At 40.2% G+C, this 20,711-nt stretch overlaps 1 protein-coding gene across 2 annotated transcripts in view; it reads right to left on the bottom strand.

The window, feature by feature from the left end:
- Positions 1-4,069: 4,069 nt before the first annotated feature.
- The window catches only part of LOC138761227 (solute carrier family 2, facilitated glucose transporter member 11-like), a 71,652-nt gene continuing 55,010 nt past the window's right edge, over positions 4,070-20,711 (bottom strand). For both annotated transcript variants that reach the window (XM_069933013.1, XM_069933014.1), the window contains exons 9-13: positions 17,714-17,824; positions 15,944-16,045; positions 8,431-8,506; positions 4,908-5,035; positions 4,070-4,381 (exon numbers count right to left, since the gene is read on the bottom strand). In XM_069933013.1, the coding sequence (XP_069789114.1) occupies positions 4,160-4,381; positions 4,908-5,035; positions 8,431-8,506; positions 15,944-16,045; positions 17,714-17,824 (639 nt within the window). In that variant the 3' untranslated portion in view covers positions 4,070-4,159. The remainder of the gene's footprint in view (positions 4,382-4,907; positions 5,036-8,430; positions 8,507-15,943; positions 16,046-17,713; positions 17,825-20,711) is intronic.

Genomic DNA, 20,711 nt, shown 5'->3' with positions numbered 1-20,711 from the left:
CTTCCATTGTTCATGATGGGGACAATGTTAGACCTGCAGATTCTGACATAGTTGAGACAGGACTTGTTCGGCAGAGTGGGCAGCTGGGTAATTTGAGAGGAGGTGCATTTAGATGGGCATCATGTGCTCCCAATGCACTGGCTTGGGGTCCTCACATTACCATCCTGAGTGCTCCTTTTCCACTTTGCGTGCTCATGGCTAGGAATACCCGGAAGTCAGGAGGGGTGTTGTGCAGAGAGGGTTTAAGAACATCCATAAATCATCTCCTGTAACCACCTGGTGATCTTTTCCCCATTCTGAGCTTCAAATAGTATGCCTGCTTCGGGAGTCTGATGGCCATTGGAGTTGCCTGTGTATAATTAAGGCCTCAGTGCAGGGGATGGTGATCTGGGAGAGAATATTCATCAGTGTTGTGGTGTAGAGAGGTTTTCAGAAACACTTGAGAAGGTAAGCATCACCATTGACTGGTACACCATAGGAATTCTACTGCATTTGAGGTCTTGGTCTTTAAACAAATTTGTCCTTGGGTGGCCCAAAGGCATCCTGAAAGTGGAAATGCTGTCCATTATAACCTTTCCCTGTAGTTAATCTCTACTTCTCTACTGAATAAAGGAACAACGATGGCTATCCTTCATTCCTATTAGTGCACCTTCTACTTTTATTTCAAGACTGATGCTAATTATGTTAAATTCCTTTCTTTTTTGAACCTAGTTTCTTCTATTATTGACTGATTTTCAGTGTCTATTACCAGCAAGGTAGATACAAGATATTTTCTCAAGCTCCATTATTTTGTAATTCACCAGTCCCATCCTCTACAGAAGTTCACCATTGCTCTGTTTCTTCTTTTTATAAAGTTAGCGAAGCTCTTACTGCCTGTTGGTATTTTCCTTGTTTTGTTTACTCTGATAAGGCTTTTAATCCCCTTTTACTTTAGTCATCCTTTGCTGGTTTTAAATGGTCCCAACCTATTGCCCCTCCATTCATTTTCACAACTTTTGATGCTTTGTTTTACACTGATCTCACACTGAAATTGGTTCATTATCCACAGATGGAACCATCTTCGCTTTAGGACTTCATTTCTTACTATAAAAGACATTATAAAATGTCTTTTCAAATGTCAGCCTCTGCTTATCTTTTCATCTATTTCTCCAGTCTGCCTTTGTGCCTTGCATTACATTTGTGACATGAGTTTCACGGTCAAGTTTTTCAACTCTCAAGCTGAATCTGCAATTCAATCATGGTGTGCCCGTTCTTTTCCATAGTGTCCACTCTGAGATTATGCATGACCATAAAATATTTCCTGGCAAATTCCATTGCATTCTATGCTAAGAAACTGGTCTGAATGCACTCAATTAATTCATCCTCAAAGGTCTGAGGTAGATAATCTTGTTCAATTCTAGACTATGTGACAAAAAATAGTAGAAAGGACACTTCAAATCTTGTGAGGTGTCAGACAACATTAAATACCTTTATATTAAGATTAAAGCTTGCAGTACCATTCTTGCAAGCCGTCATTACTTCACAGATACAATGTCCTACTGTATGGCTACTATTAGGGAACTCATGGCCGTCTTCACCTCTTGCTGTATTTAATTGCCACCCAAATGGATTCCTTGTCTTAACCTTCTGAGTCAAGAGATAATTTCCCACCACAGTTCTGGTTTCATCCTTTATTTATAGAGTCACCTCCCCCTCCAGCCCCATCCTGTTTTGCATATATTATTTAACTGTCAAATTAGTCCATAGGACCATAAGATATTCAACCCATTGAGGTGGGATACCTAGCTTCTAGACTCAGTCACCTTGCAACCACATTCGTGAAAGGCTAAACAAGGACCAATTACAAGCTGCAAGGTACTCTTGACTGTTGAAGGTAGTGAGGGAAATAATAAATATTTCCTCTCTTTAAAACCATTTGCTCTTGACAGGAGTGCATTGAAGATGGAATAAACTGATTCTATTTGTGAAGAATTTCCACTGATAATTGCTTACCAAATGGGGAACAATATGGATACAAAGCCTGCCTTCCTCGTCAGAAGAGTGCTTGAATAACTGGTTCCCTCAACTAGCATGGTAAGCCCTGCATAATGGTTACTTGAAGCTTTCTTTCCTTTACTCTTATAGTCTCGACAACAATGATTTGTTGGAGCAACATTCTGTATTAAATCTTTATAAATAGAAGCATGATGAAGCAAACCATTATATAACAGTGATGGACATTTGAATTCAGCTCTGGATACCCACAAGGTTGGGTGTTGGGTCAATCCAGCAGTCCCATACTCACCATTAACTTTTTATTCCAAAGTTATTTAATTACATGGATTTCATTCCCACAGCTACTGTGCCTACAGCTACCATTCAAGAGTCAGTGTGGTGCTGGTAGGAAGTTGTCATCAATGTCAAATCCATTTATGATCACTGTTCATCTGTTAACATCTCATAAACAATCTGTCTATAATTGTTGGCTTTGGGAAGTCAATGTCAGGTGTTTTTGTTGTGGAAGGTTTTTGTCAAGTCTCGATTCCCCTGTAATGGGAGCAGTTAGTCAGTGTCAATCCCTCTTTAAAGAGAGATTATCATTTACCACTATCATCCATTCAGTTTTGTGGTTGTTGTATTTGAAGGGGAGCTGTTGGGCAGTCACAGAGTAAACCATTGTTTAATTAGTGTTAGTCCCTTCATCTTAGAAAGGGTTGGCCAGTCACCATCAATCCTCCCTTTACAATAGGCATTGGTAAGTCTGGGTTAATTCCTCTGCCATGGAAGGTCACTCAGAGATTAACAAGAGTTAGGCAGGATGGAAACAGGCCTTGCAGCCAATTCACCCATGTTGGTCACGTTGCTCATATGGGCTAGTCCTATTTACTTACATTTGGCTCACGTCCCTCTAAACCTTTCTGATCCACACACCTAAATAAATATCTTCTCATTGCTGTATTTGTACCCACCTCCTTCACCTTCCTGTCTACTAATTTTTTCTGGCAGCTCAATTTACGTTTACCATGTTTAAAGATACGGGACAGAATTATGGTAGGGCTTTTTTTCTTTGGAATGGTATTACCTGATACCTTGCAGGGAATATTGTTTTATGTTATTCATGTGGTGTAGATGCTTTCTCTGAGCTGTGAGCAGGAGTTCCAGGATTCTGAGAAGCATTATATGTCTCACAGTAAACACGGTGCATGACTTAGAATAGACATAAGATGTTTCACCCTCTGTCCTCCTGAGAGCTGGACACTGAAAACTGTGTTGTTGAAAGTGTACCAGGGGTTGTAGGCTAATTGGGCTGTATGGGCTCATGGGCTGAAATAACTTGTTACTGTGCTATATGTCTACATTTCAAATAAAATTGAAAAGAAAAGCAGCGCTGACATGTTTCTGCCGTGGATGCTGCTGCCATGTGTTGACAAGGCCTGGATGCTGCAGACGACCGAGGTTTCCTTTCTTATCAGAGGAGCAGACAACTGTCGGCAACAATCACATTGCTGATCTTATCACAGGGTGAAGCAAACACATCAATCGATGAAGTGTTGAACCAAAGGACTTGGGAACATTTGGAGCCAGCACTGCTGCAGCTTACAGCAAGCAGGTCTGATTGTCCTATGTTTACTTCAAATCTGAGAATAATGCCAGCATGGCACCCATTTCAATTTAAATATTAATATATAAAGCAATTCCCAATGAGTTTGCCAGTAGCCCTTTAGCAGGAGAAATTCATGAGGGTGTCCTGACAACATTTAATCAGGTATTTGGATAAAATACAGCAAAAGACCACTGTTCCCATGGCACAAGCCTTCCATTGATTGCTGGCACTATTCCATGATGGATTCCCAAATGATTACTTGTTTATTAATATAAAAATCTGTCTTAGAAAACTAAGATTGATGAATATAACTGCTCTACATCATGACATAGGCAAATGAGCAGTTAGGTGCATGCCTGCAGATGGTCAAGAGGGGTCATCCTCCAGATGGCAGTCCTGGCTTATAAATGATCAGTATAAATGTTGACAAAATAAGGACTCTTCCTGTATCAGGACCAGAGTGGCCGGGGGGGGGGGGGGGGGGGGTGGGGGGGGGGGGGAAGGTTAACACACAACACAACATTGCAGCTCAGTTCAAAATATCATCCGTTTCTCTTTAGCAACATCTTCCAGAAACTAGAATGCAGTTGACATGATAATTTCCACAGTGCTTTGCGGGAGTGCCCCATTAGGTGGCGTGTGGAGCATTGCTTTTTGAAAGAGCTTTTTGTTCTTGAATTCCTCGCTGATTTCAATCGTTGTCTTACCCTTCGTTTCCACTAGGATGAAGTAACTCAGGAGGGTTAGCATGACACAGATTCCGCTGAATATCAGAAAGCAGAGGTAGCCCAGACCGTCCTGTGGCAGAGAGGGACAATGGCCATAAGTGAAAGGGCAAACAAAACCTTAGGAGTGGATGGCTCCTTGGGTGAGATATAGTGACTAGAGGACAGTGAGTGAGGTTACAACAAGGAGGGTCAGTGCATGAGACTGAAGGTCACAGAGAGGGAGAGGGCAAATGAGAGATCAGAGAGGACTGAGGCTTAATGAATGGAATAGTTTAGAGTGAAGAATGACAAAATCTCAATGAGTGAAAGTAACAGAGAGTTAGAGAGTCTGGAAGAGGGTCTGAGAGTGTGGGTGTCTCTCAGAGTATCTCAGAGAATGAGCAAGGGGGTGCATGTATGTGAGGGGGGGAGAGAGAGAGAGAGAGAGAGAGAGAGAGAGAGAGAGAGAGAGAGAGAGAGAGAGAGAGATCAAACAGGCCAATGAAGCAGACATTGTCAGGGTAAGGCAGCTGTGACAGGTACCCAGTCCCCTGATTTAATTGTGCATGTTGATGGGAAGCTTTCAGTTCATTTTAAGATTATCATTGAATACTCACAACCATGAAGGAGAAAATCAGCGCGAGGAGCAAAAGCCCAAACCAGTTGAGGAAGCCATTGATGATGTAGCCAGATGGTCGGTCACACTGAAGGAATATTTCTGTGGGTAACATGAGAGCCACTCCTCCTGCAAAACATTGTTCAATCCTAGATCACCACAAACTTTTTCACTTTTCAAGATTGTCCTGCTATCTTACCAAGGTGGAAGTGAAACATTAAGACATTTAAAACATTTTGAAATGAAATATGCTATCTGACCGCCAGGTGCTGAACTGGTAAAGTGGCATCATGGTGAGCTGGTGAATGGAAGATGCCAGGGAGGAACAGGTTCTGTGGCAGTCAGATTAAACCTCCAGAATGCCTTTGTTGAATGTTGGGAATCCTAGTTTAGGAAGTTAGCAGGGGTGAAGGGCCAATTGAGAAAAAAATATTTCTAGAGGGTAAGGGAGATTGAGGCAAGAGAGCTGGTCACACTTAAAGTGAAACTTTAAAATCTGCAGAGGCTGTGATTGTAGTCCAAACTTAGAGATGCTGGACGAACTCAGCTGATCTTGCAGCATCCATAAGAGGTAAAGACCTGCTATGTTCCTCCAGTAACTCTGTGTTTGAACACATTTAAAGCCTTTTTGCTCCATTGGTTTGGATTCTGCAAGCCAGTGCTCTTTGCTGACTCTCTTTGAACTTCCACTGCCAAATTGTTTCTTGACAGTCACATGAAGTAGAAGCTCATTTGTTCTTTGCTGACTTTAGTCAGGCAGATCTTTGTCCCATGACCGGTAGGAGTCAGTGTGGTTTAAATTTTGAAAATAATTTAGACATACAACGTGGTAGCAGGCCCTTCTAGCCTATGAGCCCATGCCACCCAATTAAACTACAACCTCCATACACTTTTAAAGGGTGGGAATAAACTGTTGCACACAGAGGAAACCCATGTGGACTCAGGGAGAACATAAAAACTCATTACAGACAGCATGGGATTCAAACCCAGGTCACTGGCGTTGCAACAACGCAATGTTAACCATGCTGTAATTGAAATTGAAATAGTAAATCATAGGAGAAGGATATTTGTTGCTGGGAGAACATGGGCCTAAAACCAGTTCAGTCGCTGCATCCTGGTACATGAGTACATGCATTCTGGTACAACTTGAACTTGAGTCACAAAGTTCTACAGTTTTGTTTATTTCAGAGTCTGACACGGTCAAAAATTGTCCGATTTAGTAAAGAAAGCTCCTTTTCACCCCGTTTGGAGAAGAAAAATGAGGATAGTTATGCTGTATGATCAGAGGATAGGGAGAGAGTGGCCAGAGGTCTCATGATGGTGATCAAGTAATGAGTTGATTGAAGCTCAGGTTCATTTACTGTCATATGTACCAAGGTGCGGTGATGGAGGTAATTTTGCAAGCAGACCAGTAGATATCTCATACATAATACAATAAGTAAGACATAAAAGAAGTACTGATTTATAGAGAGAGATCAGTTTGTATGGAGTAAAGAAGTCAGATAAAGGTGTAAAAGAAACACACTCTTGAATTTGATGGTGTGTTATCTCATACTCGTGAATCTACTTCCTAACTGGGTGTGGTGGCAGGTGGGGATGAGGAGGGCATGGCCACAGTGGGACGAGTCTTTTAATATCTTGGCTGCTTTTCCAAGGCATTGGGAGTTCTAGATGGAGTCGGTGGAGTGCGTGTGATGGGCTGAGCCATGATCACAAGCCTCTGCAGTTTCTTGCGGTCTTGGAGGAGCAGTTCCCATCCTACACAATGATGGACCCTGATAGAAGTTGTTAAGGGATGAAGGTGAGATCCCAGATTTCCTCAGGCTTTCCTAGCCATCGCATCGGCATGGGTGGATCAGGACAAGGGGTCAAGTCATCAGAGATGCTTACACCTAGGAACTTAAAGCTATCCACTATCTCCACTCCACCAGTGCTAATGTTAATGCAGAATCAATAATCTAGCATTTCAGACAGGGACTCTTCCAGTCCATTCAGTGTATGATGAAAATCCAGAGAAATACTTTGTTTTGATGATATTATTCTTTCTTCTTTGGCTTGGCTTCGCAGACAAAGATTTATGGAGGGGTATGTCCACGTCTGCTGCAGGCTCGTTAGTGACTGACAAGTCTGATGCGGGACAGGCAGACACGGTTGCAGCGGAAAATTGGTTGGTTGGGGTTGGGTGTTGGGTTTTTCCTCCTTTATCTTTTGTCAGTGAGGTGGGCTCTGCGGTCTTCTTCAAAGGAGGTTGCTGCCCGCCAAACTGTGAGGCGCCAAGATGCACGGTTGGAGACGATATCAGCCCACTGATGGTGGTCAATGTGGTAGGCACCAAGAGATTTCTTTAAGCAGTCCTTGTACCTCTTCTTTGGTGCACCTCTGCCTCAGTGGCCAGTGGAGAGCTCGCCATATAACACGATCTTGGGAAAGCGATGGTTCTCCATTCTGGAGACGTGACCCACCCAGCGCAGTTGGATCTTCAGCAGCATGGATTCGATGCTTGCGGACTCTGCCAGCTCGAGTACTTTGATGTTGGTGATGATATTATTACCCTTGCATCAAACTTACAAATTACTCACAATCCCATTCCTGAACTTGAGGGATTTCAGAAGCAATTTGCTTTGGTACTTGCTTTCAATTCTTGCATTACTCAATTTGTCCCTCTGTTCAAGCACCAGCATTAACAGATGCCCGTACGTCTCTCCTAGTGGGGCAAACATTCATTAATTAATCTTCACCAGAATGAAGCATTTTATCTACTGGTAATTTAATTTGTTGTTTAACAAATGTTTCGTCTGGAACATTTAACAGGCATACACTTAGAAACTGTCATAAAACAGATCTGTGAAAATAAGTAACATTTAACATTCTCTTTGATAAAGTTAATGGGAAGGGACCTGTGAAATAAACAAGCTATTAAAATGATTTTTTAAAAAACTCTTGAGCATCAGCTCACTTCCACAATGACCATAGAATGATTTGCCACTTTCATCTGGTGAAAACAAGTGCACTTTCCTTTTGCTTTACTGGATTCTTACCGGGAGGAGAATGGCCAGCTTCTGACTTGTTATCCACAACAAGCAGTACGCACTGTGAACATTATTTTATATACCTTCTTGTGCATGAATTTTCACAGAACAAAGAGGTCTTTTTTAACCTACTCCTAGGTTAACCAGGAGACCTGTGCAACGGGGCACCAAGTATCCTTGATTGTGAGATGCAATATGTTCCACTCGATAAAGTCAGTTACAATGAGCAGTACCAGGGGTCATGCAACTAGGAATGGCGTTCTACCCTCCAGTGTCAACTTGCACTTGTGCATTTGAGGGTGCCAGCCGTGTAGGTTAATGTGTGGCACTGCAATTTAATGGTGCACTTCATGAATGAGTTGGAAAAAGAAGTGTTAAGGGATGCAGGTGAGATCCCAGATTTCCTCAGGCTTTCCTAGCCATTGCATTGACATGGGTGGATCAGGACAAGAGGTCAAGTCATCGGAGATGCTTACACCTAGGAACTCAGCTTACCTGGGCCAAATCCGTAGCTGAGGACATAGGCAAAGATGATGACCAAGCTGCAGTATGGCATCCAGCTGACAAGGTGCTGTAGGGAAAAGGCAAGATTAGGTGCCAGCTATGTGTATAAGTACCTCCCTCTGCTCCTCCACCCTTATTCACCCCATCTCTCCAAGGACCCTCTGTGAGGATGCAACTATATGAAACATAAAGACCATTCAGTCCCCAACCCATCAAATATACTATCACAACTTCAAATTTTATTAACTCTCTCTGATATATCAACCTCTTAACTTTGCAAATTATTTCAAATACATTAAAACCCTTGGTATCCAGGACCTAAGGGGATTGGTAGATGTGGAATGAGAGAATTTACTTGTTTCTTAAGGTTACGTGTTGTGTGATTGGCAAACTGATTCTAGGGGATGCCAATTTTAAACTTTTGTTTTTTTTACATATTTATTTTCTGCAATTTTTTTGCCAGTTGCTTGAATTCCAGATAACAGGGATTTTATTGTACTTATTTCTCATGGAAAGCATGGCAGATTAATCATTACAGAAGCATACAGTGCAGAAGGACAACCTTGTGGTGATTCTTTGTAAAATCTGTCCCATCTGTTTATAACTCTACATGATTGTCTTGTCCATGTTATCATTCCCAAATATTAAAACATTTTTGCAAGTTATTATTGAATCTTCTTCTAACAGCTTTCAAAAAACCAAGCATTAACATCCCATGCTGGAAATTCTCAGCACATTACATTGAGTACAGAATCAGGGCCTTTGGACCACTGTAGCCATGCTGACCATCACATACCCTATACATGAATGTAATTGTTGAATTTTGGAACAATTCTTAGGGTAAAATTTAGGTGGTCAACTATTTCATGCATACTACTTTTGACCACAGTAAGTACCTGCTTTATTCGAGGCATCAGGAACTTGGATGGATAATTGACAAAATCCACTCCCTCCGCTACAACAGAGGTCTCCCAGTAGCCAACCATTTCAATTCTGAGTCACACTCTCATGCTTGCATGTCTGTCCATGGTCTTATGCACTGTCCCACCTGACCACCCACAGATTAGAGGAACAACACCCTTATTTTCAGTCTGGGCCCTCTCCAGTTGGATAGCATTAACATCAACTTCTCTGCTTTCTGCTAACCTGCTCGCCAGTTTTTCCAGTTCTTCCCCATCCCTTCACCCTCCACCCACACAGCCATCCCTCCTCCTCCTGATCGCTTTTGTCCCCTCCCTCCCTTCTCCATCTATCATCTCCTGCCTTTGCCCCCCCTAGCACCCCCCATCCTTTTTGTTCAGATGCTTGACGACATTCTTCCATACCTTGACGAAGGGCTCAAGCCTAAAATGTCGGTTATATATTTTTACCTTTGCTCCATAAAGGACACTGTTTTACCAGCTGAGTTTCTCCAGCATTTTGTGTATTTATATTGCAAAATTACACCATCCCCTTTCCTCAATTCTCCACTTAAAACATTCTTCTCTTTAGTGAAGTCAGATGAGAAATATTCATTGAAGATCTGACCTGCGTCCTCTGGCTCCATACAGAGACCTCACCATTAGTCTTTCCTGCTTGTCCTTAATACACTTACAAGATACTTCAGGATTTTCCTTAAGCTTGTCAACCAGTGATATTTTGTGTCCCCTCTTTGCCACGCATTTTCTAAGAAACAACCCCTAGAATTTCTATGATCCTCGTTGAGTCAAACAGCAGCTGGCTCGTTGGTGCACTGAGCCTATCTAAAGCACACCTTGAAACTAATCCTGTACTCATCCCATTTTGCTCTCCTCACATTCCCCTCAAATCCCCCCTCCTCTTTAAAACAGCCAATACAACAGCTAACTCAAATGCCTTAACATGAGGGAGAAAACCAAAATACTCATGTGGTCACAGGGAGGATGTAGAAACTCTACACAAACACTCCAAAGGTCAGGAATGGACCTGGGCCATTGGAAATGTGAGGCAGCAAATGCCACTGGCCGGGTCGTTGTGTCTCATCAAACAGTTCGTGTCAAGTCTCTCCATTTTTTATTCCTTCATACCATCAGAAATGGTATAAATGGCTGCACCATTTCATCAGATGCAAGGATCGACAACGAGATAGACTCGCCAAGGCAAATAGCGCCTTTGGAAGACTACACAAAAGAGTCTGGAAAAACAACCAACTGAAAAACCTCACAAAGATAAGCGTATACAGAGCCGTTGTCATACCCACACTCCTGTTCGGCTCCGAATCATGGGTCCTCTACTGGCATCACCTAGAACACTTCCACCAGCGTTGTCTCCGCTCCATCCTCAACATCCATTGGAGCGACTTCATCCCTAACATCGAAGTACTCGAGATGGCAGAGGTCGACAGCATCGAGTCCACGCTGCTGAAGATCCAGCTGCGCTGGGTGGGTCACGTCTCCAGAATGGAGGACCATCGCCTTCCCAAGATCGTGTTATATGGCGAGCTCTCCACTGGCCACCATGACAGAGGTGCACCAAAGAAAAGGTACAAGGACTGCCTAAAGAAATCTCTTGGTGCCTGCCACATTGACCACCGCCAGTGGGCTGATATCGCCTCAAACCGTGCATCTTGGCGCCTCACAATTTGGCGGGCAGCAACCTCCTTTGAAGAAGACCGCAGAGCCCACCTCACTGACAAAAGGCAAAGGAGGAAAAACCCAACACCCAACCCCAACCAACCAATTTTCCCCTGCAGCCGCTGCAACCGTGTCTGCCTGTCCCGCATCGGACTTGTCAGCCACAAACGAGCCTGGAGCTGACGTGGACTTTTACCCCCTCCATAAATCTTCGTCCGTGAAGCCAAGCCAAAGAAAGAAATACCATCAGATCACAAGACATAGAAGCAGAAATAGGCTATCCAGCCCATTGAATCTGCCCTGCCATTTTAATCATGAGCTAATCCATTTTCTCACTCAGTCCCAGTGCCTGGCTTTCTCCCCATAACCTTTGATGCCCTGACTAATCAGGGACCTATTAAAATCTTTATTAATGACTAGGTCACCACAACCTCCGTGGCAACAAATTCCACAGATTTACCACCCTCTGGCTGAAGAAATTCCTAAGTGGACACCCTTCAATCCTGAAATTATGCCCTCTTGTCCTAGATACTCGCACCATGGGAAATAACCTTTCAACATCTACTCTATCCTTGTCTTTCAACTTTTGAAATGTTTCAATAAGATCCCAATCCCCTAATTTTCCTAAATTCCAGTGTAAATTGCCAAGAGTTGTCAAATGCTCTTCATACAATAATCCTTTCATTCCTGGAATCATCCTTGTGAACCTCCTTTGAAACCTTTCCAATGTTAAAACAAACAGTCAAAACAGCTCACAACGTTCCTATCATATACATACCATATGTTTTCTTTTATTTTAATTCATTCTCAGTATCCCCAGATGTCCTGGTTTCCTGGGACTTGTCAGCCTTACCATTCACCCTATTGCAACAAGTAGACATTGAACTCTCACTAATTCACTTGTGAATTACATCCACTTTGTCAGATGTAGACCACCTTTAAGCAGCTATTCTCAGATCCTGTGTTGTTCAAATTAGGCTTCTTGCAATCTAGGACCGTCATTTCCCATCCATTCTCAGCTCTTTCTGTAACTTATGGAACGTGGGCACTATCTCGAAAAAGTTCTCCCACTGGCACCAAACATTCTCTAAGATTAGGCCCAGTCCTGCACCAAGTCTTGGAGGTTCAGAAACTCCTCTGGATGCACCCTAAAATTCCACCCCCATAAGCATTTTTGTATGAAGTGATCCAAATTATTATTGGAAAAGTAGAAATCTCTTATTTCTCTAACTCTGTTATTCTGACACCTCTTCATGATTGCATATGAATCTGCCCTTCTTATCTCCCACACATCACTGGGTGCCCAGAACAAAATAATTGCCCTCTATTGTATAAACTCTATCCAAATGGCCTCCATCAATGAGCTTGAGCTTGATGGACTCCTTAATCAATATTGCAAGAAAGGAGACCAGAACTGCACACAGTGCTCCAGCAATGGCCTCCTCACCAATACCTTGTTGTAGCAGAAACTCCCTGCTCTTAAGTTCAATTCAATCCCTCCAGCAATGAAAGCCCATTTGCCTACCTGATTACCTGCTGCATCTGCAAATTAATCTTTTGCACAAATACTCCCAGGTCTCTTCACAGGAGCATTCTGTAGTTTTTTTGAATATTTTATTTAAATCAATGCATATATGACAATTATAACATCATAAATTGATATTAGAGAACTTACACATATATGCTGAGAGAGATATATATATATATATATATATATATATATATGAGAAAAAGAGAAAAAAACACCTAAAAAACCCAACTAATCTCTACCCCCTCCCCCAACCCTTACTAACCCTACTAAAACTTAATACCTAAAATATATAATGAATATTATATATTGAATTGGATTGCTTTGGAAGACGCTCAAGACGCCCAAAGAAAAACATTTTTTTATGAAAGACCCTTACTCATTTTTCAGGGAAGACTTCACTGATCTGAAGGACTCAAAAGAACTATTTATAATTTTAATCCCATTATTCGAACATTTGGGATCTAAATCTATAAAAATACAGAATATTTACCCTTCAAATTGTATGTAATTTTTTCGAATAGAATACAACTTTGACTCTCTGTATGCCAGCTTTCTCATGTTAATGAAACATCTGATTTCAAATCATCATCAATACATTTCCCTGCTATTACCAAAACTAATTTAATAAATTTCAATTGAAAAGATGATAAAGATAATTGAGGAGTTATATTCTCAAAATTTCCCAACAGCAATAATTCAGGATTTAACAGTAAAAACAATGCCCATAACTTATTAATGGAAACCCAAAAAGGTTTAACCTTTGAACAAGACCATTTAGAACAAATAAAACTTCCAGTATCCTTTCCACATCTGATGTACCCAATTTCCATCTATTCAGTTTCTGATGTGTAATATACAATTGATGTAAAAAGTTATAATGAAATAATCTACATCTTACAGATATCTCAATTATTTAAATTAACCTAATCGAGTGGACAGGGATGTCTTTTATCTCCAGCTTTGTTTGCTTTGGGTATAGAACCTCTTGCACAGAGGATTCGTACTGATCAATAGTTGAAAGGGTTTGTAGTAAGTCAAACTGAACATAAGATTAGTTTATTTGCAGATGATGTGTTAGTATATTTAACTCAACTACACTTTATAAGCAGTTGATAGAATATGGAAAAGTTTGAGGATATAAAATAAATTGGGATAAAAGTGAGGAAATGGAATTGGTGCAGGGGGATTACTTACAATGTCAAAAAGCTGTTCAATTTAAATGGATAGATAAGATTAAATATTTAGGTATATATACTGATAATAATTTGAAAAATTTATTCAAATTAAATTATATTCGATTATTTAAGAAAATAGATGAAGATTTTTAAAAGTGGGTAAATTTACTGATTACTCTAATTGGAAGAGTTAATTGTATTAAAATGAATATTTTTCAAAGAATTCAATATTTATTTCAGACTTTACCCATTTCTATAACAATTTTTTTTTTCCAGGATTTAAATAAACAAGACAGGAAGTTTCTTTGGAAAGGGAAAATAGCAAGAAAATTGTTGGAAAAATTAACATGGAAATATGAATTAGGAGGATTACAGATTCATAATTTTAAGAATTATTATAAATCAGCACAATTAAGATTTCTTGTTTCGTTATATGGGAAAATTGAACCAGCATGGATGGAAATCGAATTAAATAAGATCAGAGAAATTATACCTGAAGAATTTATTTCAAAATGCGAATCAAGGTTGATGATCACTGATGGGGATGCTCCTCTATTTAAGCATTTACTTAACATTTGGAATAAAATTAAATTAGAAATTGATGGAAATCCTTCATCATTAAAAATGCCATTGATTAACCTTTTAATTTTTTTAATAATCCTTTTTTTAATAATTGGAATAATAAAGGAATTTCTAAATTAGGAGATTGTTTGATAATGATAGGCTGATGTCATTGGATCAATTAAAAATGACATTCCTCATAATACACTTTTTTGTTATTTTTAATTAAGAGCTTAAGAGAGAAATTAGGATTGGATATGATTTTAAAAGATCTTACAGATTTAGAACAGTTAATTGTTGATGGAATTTCTAAAAAAATATTTCTATAGCATATATGATGCTACAAGAAAAACTACAAATTACCTTTAAGTCAAAGAAAAGTTGGGAACAAGATTTGAATATATCAATAGTTAGAGGTCTGGTAAGATTTATGTAAAAAAGTTATGTCTAATACAAATTCTACAATTCATGCTGCAGTTTTTCACCATTGAAATACCATATATGCCAGCACATAAGTAAGGAAAAACTTAAAAATGTCACCCCAAACCCAGAGGTATAAAATCCAAACCTTGACAACAAAGTCTCAGTGCTCCCCATTGCCTGTATACAATGCGAACCTTGACAGCAAAGTCTCAGCACTCCCCATAGCCTGTATACAATGTGAACCTTGACAGTGAAGTCTCAACGCTCCCCCACGGCCTGTATACAATACGAGCCTTGACAGTGAAGTCTCAGTGCTCACCCACGGCCTGTATACAATGTTAACCTTGACAGTGAAGCCTCAGCACTTCCCCACAGCCGGTATACAATGTGAACCTTGACAGTAAAGTCTCAGTGCTCCCCCATGGGGTACATCCACCCAGTCTGCTGTTGGCTGTGTACAGGCTTTAAACGGCTTGTTAAAGGTGGTTTATTTTAAACATTAAATGTTATTGTGCTAATAACATTTAAACCTTTACTGAATAATTTGCTTTTAAAATATTGTGACAGCATCACTCCACTGGTCAGTGGTAAGTTCCAGACTTAGAGTAGCCTTATACAGTGAGTAAAGTTCAAAATCTACATTGTAAGTGGTCATCTTAAATGCTGGCATATATGGTAATAGTTCAATTTACTCTTTTTGCCTTCCCAAGTGATGAACTCATATTTAGCAGCCTTGTTTTCCATCTGCCAGGCCCTGCCCACAGTCTTAACCCACCTATACATCTCTACAGACTTTGCTCAACTGGTTCTTCCCCTCAAATTTGTGACTTCAGAAAGCTTAGATTTTCTACATTTGGTCCCCTCCAATTTACCAAAAGGCATCACTTCACACTTGTCAGAGTTATATTCTGCATTACAATTCCCCCAGGAGAAATATATTTTTAATATTTTCTAAAGCTCGATTTTAAAAATATATTAGATCCTCCTTTAATCTGCAAAACTCAAGCTGTGTTATCTAATGTACTTACTGTAGAATTTAATACTTCTTGCTGAGACAAATGATTTCATTTTCACTTTTTTCCCTACTCCCCTGAGACCCGCAACTTTTTGCTCTTTCATTAAATTCACAGATCACAACCCTTATTAATTATGAATGCCAGCTTGAGAGATGACTCCTAACATTGGTGGCTTGCTCTCTCTAGGCCCCACTCAATGCTTCTCACCTGTAGTGAAAAGGTAACCGTCAAAAGTCCCAACCAAAGACTCATAAAGCCTAACCCTCTACAGAAGAGGGGCTTTCTTCCAGTGTGTTCAATGAAGTAGCCCTGTGAGACAAGATACACAAAATAAAACACTGAGTTATGCCGAGGCTCCATTTTCCTTTGTCTTTGACCTAACTTGAAGACTAACCCAGGCTCCAACCTGGGTGAAAGAATTTTTCATGATCTCATGGAACTCTGATGGTAGTTTTTGATTTTTAACTCAAGTAGAGTAGAGCAAGGTAAAGGTGTATGTGGACAAGATTCAAGATTAATTTATTGTCATGTAATAAAACAGAAAATGTAATATTACACAAAATTTCCTTTAGTCTGCCATAAGGATCGCCATTACCATTGTCTGACAATTAGCATTGTCTACAGTATGAGAAAGAAAAGCAAAAGAGTGTGCATGGATCCATCTCCAGCTTTCCCATAGCCTCGGCAGCCGCACAGATCCTTGTTTGAACCATTTGGCCAGCTGAGCTCTAGATCCAACCCGCCCATATGATCAGGAAACTGCCAGCATCTGAGGTCCGGTGGGAGCCCTTCTTATATTGTCTGTGAACATTTTTTTTTGGATGCCAATTTGTTCCTGAGAGTGCTGGCTTTTTGGGAGCTGAGTACATTGCATACAAAATCAAGCTTTCCACTGTTTCTCTGTGCATAAGATAATAAACAATTTAAGACCAAGTGTCAGGTCACACGTGCCTGTGGAACCAATGGATATGAGCTGGACGTGGTCAGGTGGTTAAAATGAGCCATTCTGAACTCTTCTCTCAGCTTTTCAACAAGGCATTAATTAACTAAAATCATTCCTTGAGTCGGCAAATCCAACAGAAATAGCAATAGCTTGGTCTTGCAACAGGATAAACTATATACTCTGTGGTTTTTTTGTGGAACAGTATCAGATTAGGAAGGGGCTGGGTACTTTGTGGTGATTCAACCTCCAAGATACAAACCAAGTTTGATACAGTTTCAAGACCTCGGCAATTGTACCTATTGCCTTGTGTGGTGGCTCAGGTTTATAAATGCAATAATTCAGACATCTCCACGGAAAGGTCTCTTCCTAATGCACTTCTAGTTAGATTGAGCATCACTCTCAGATCTCTATTAGAGATCTCTATCTAATCTCAACAGTGACTACCGTGTGATGGCCCAAGCTAATTACCATATGGGATCTGCCTTGAACTCAAGGAAACTAAGCTAGTATCCAGCTTCAAAGGCTTGGGTTTAGATCCTGACTGCAGAGTTTGTCTACTTCATTACGATCATGCGCATTTCCTCTGGGACCTTTGGTCTCCTTCCTTACCCCACAGCTGGGAGGTTATGAGGTTAATTGTCAACTGTACATGACCTCTTTGCATTGGAAAGTGACAACAAGAATCAAAAATCACTTGAACAGCATGGATGAGAGAGAATGTGTTGCAGGGATAGAGGGAAATAGGAGAGGGGGATTGGAACTGATGGAAATGCTCCCCTGTGAGTTAGCCTGGATCCAATGGGGTGAATAGCCTTCTTTCCACATCATGAGAAGATGTGTAAAGATGACCTGTAGTTCTTTGCAAGTAGTACATTCTGTGCATGACCTCAGTCAATCCAAGAAGATTCAGCAGAATCACAGAGGTCTAGAGAAAGCAGCTTCCGCATCTAATATAACTAACTACCCACAACCACAAACTCATATCATTTCTACCCTTCCTGATCAGTAGTTATCCAGACCTGCATTGTACCTACACAGATCAGCAATGTGAGAGTTTCAATCAGCCCTGTTCCAATGGACACATATGGTATTGTCTGCTCACCAATCCCCGCTGCAGAGAAAATCTCAAAGGCATAGGAATAGATCTGGAAAACAAAAAATTAAATATGATCCCTTAAGAAAAGTACATAAAAATCAGAAGAGTTAAACCCTTTTTTTTTTGAATATTTTATTTATAAAACTCAAACACACTACATTCTCCAATTATATACAAGCTTCACCGTCGAGTCCAATTTTTACCCCCACATCCCTCCCAAATCACGAACATTACATACGAAAATAAAATTAAATAGACAATCACCTCAGAAAAAGAAAAAGCAACAATAAATGAGCCCTCATTCCTTATTCATGTAACATTTATCAGTGTCTCTTAATCTTCATGACAAGGTAGGGACATAAAGACAGAACGTAAAACAAAACAATTACATTTAAAGAATTATTACAAAAGAAAATAAACCCAGAGGAAAAACAGAAACTGCAGGATTCGTCGGGACCACACCACTGGCCTCCAGGTCTTTAAATGTTTGTGGCTCAACCTCTCTCTTTCCCCCACCCTCAACCCTCAGGGAGAGGGCAGACACGGTGGGGGGCAGAGTGACTAAGCATAAAGAACTGCCTTATATCTTTGCCCCTTTATGACGCAGGTATGGCTACCAAATTTTAAGAAAGGTGTATATTTCCTCCTTATATTAGAGGTAATTTTCTCCAGGGAACACAGCTCTGCATTACCGCATTCCAAAGTGCAATGGCTAGTTAAGACTCTGACTTCCAGGTAACCCCTATGTACTTCTGGCCACTGCCAATGCGATCAACACAAATTGGATTTGTAATTTGGACAACTTCATCGTAAGCCTTATGTCCATGATGTTTCCCAAAAGGAACAACTCTGGATACTGTGGAAACTCTTTACCTATGATTTTTTTCTAGGACTTGGCCTAGCTCTACCCAAAAGTGCCTCACTTTGGAGCATGACCAGGTTGAGTGCACAAAGGTCCCTGTCTCTATGCTGCACCTAAAACTAAAATTTCTGGCTCGGCTTTGTTCACTTTTTGAGGTGTATAATACAATGAGTGTAAATTTGAATTCTTAAGCAATCAAAGGTCATGCTGTTTTATCATGAACATTTGATCCGTGCACAGCAAGAATACTGCGTGCACTCAACCCATTCGTGCTGCAAAGCAGCCATTGAGGAAAGTGCAGAAAAAGTTGGTTCTTCCTCATGAAAAGAACCAGAAATAAAAGAGGTTTATAAAATTATCAAGAGTTTTAATAGGATGAGTTCAGAACAAGGAGACCTGAATACAAGATCGCCTCTAACTGAGCAAATGTAGGATTTAGGAAGAATTCCTTTATGTGAGAAGGTAGAGCCTATCCATGTGACATGGTTGAAGCAGACATCTTTGATATAGTCAGCAGAAAAATCAACGGCTATGTTGCAATGGGAGATCAATTGGTTTTGGTTATGCTTGTTTGTTAATGTTTAACTTAAAAACATAAAAAGCGACAGCGACCTGGGTCAAAATCAAGCACTGTCGGTAAGGAGTTTGTACTTTCTCCCCTCGTCTATATGGTTTCCTCCAGGTGCTCCGGTTTCCTCCCACCTTCTAAAGATGTACGGGTTCGTTGAGTGTAATTGGGCGCCATAGGCACATAGGCCATTCCATGCTCTATGTCTAAATTTAAATTAAATAAATCAAGTAGGTGTGCTGTTACATGCTGTGATTTCACATTATCACCAGTTGGTGATACTGTGGAATAAACTTTTCAAATCTTTTCAAAATCTTTGCAATCCCATGGCAGAGAAAAATATAGCAGCCAGCAGATACAATTCCACAGGTATGAAAATAAGTGGTGATATACATTAACTGTTAGGTTACATCGGTTCATTTTATATCACGTTTAAAAGTAGGAAGATCAACACTTGCCATGATGATTTGATGATAGATTAATGTGATCAAACCAAATTCCTTTCTCCACCATCTTAATGTGACATCAATCCATTTAAAATACAATTCTATTATCAGTGGCACAAAAATAACATGAGTGTGACAATCACTGAAACAGAAATATTTTTCTAATCAAAAACAATCAATGGAAATATAGTCCTGATCTCCTATCATATTAGTGGATTTATATTGCTCTTCTATCCATTATTGATGGATAGTAAAAAGCCTCTCTTTCCTTCTTTTAACCCATAATTTTATGGGGATAAAATGTACAGTGAGCAATCTGAGATTGTGCAAAACAATATATAAAGGCAAGATTTTTCTTTGGTGGGGGGGGAGGGGTTTAGGCCATATAAAGAGGGTGAAGATACTGCAGCATGGAACCTCTGCAACTTTGTAAATAGATTTATTTGAAAGGTTGATATGTGTTTGGGACCTGACTGTAAACATGAGCACGATACATGTTTTAGTGAGCATGCTTTCCTTAATCAGTGTGTCCTTGATAATCCTTGTCCAGGTGAAACAGAAACAGAACTGGGAAGTTTTAATTACCTGAAGTGCATTTTTAATCGCAGTTTTGTTTTAATCCAAGAAGTAAAAATCTAAATACATAGTTGCAAGAAGGAAAAGTAAGTATGAGAGCATCAGAAGAAAGAATTACTCCTGAGTTTGCTTCACTGAAGATTGTCTGCCATAAAAATAGTTTTTCTTCCTCAAACTGAAGTGCAATAATATCCATTTTTGGGTTGTTTTGTGTAATTCTGATCATTCTACTGGCTTCTTCCAGGCAATAGTTGCCCAATTTGCCTGTATCATTCTGATGCCTTTCACAATATTCAATTATTTGAATTCTCAGTTTGAATACTCAATACCACATCACACCTATTGCAATCCTTTAGAGCACAAAATTGTAGGATAAACACAGGAACCAAATTGCTCACATGGGTTCCACAAACTACAACTAAATAAACATGGGTTGAAGCAACATGCTACTGTAAATACCATGGGTGGCACAGTGGGCGTAGCG

Source organism: Narcine bancroftii, chromosome 4 (assembly GCF_036971445.1).
Source record: "Narcine bancroftii isolate sNarBan1 chromosome 4, sNarBan1.hap1, whole genome shotgun sequence".
Lineage (NCBI taxonomy): Eukaryota > Metazoa > Chordata > Chondrichthyes > Torpediniformes > Narcinidae > Narcine > Narcine bancroftii.
Note: the sequence above shows the minus strand (reverse complement) of the source record. Positions and strands in the feature narration are given on the sequence as shown.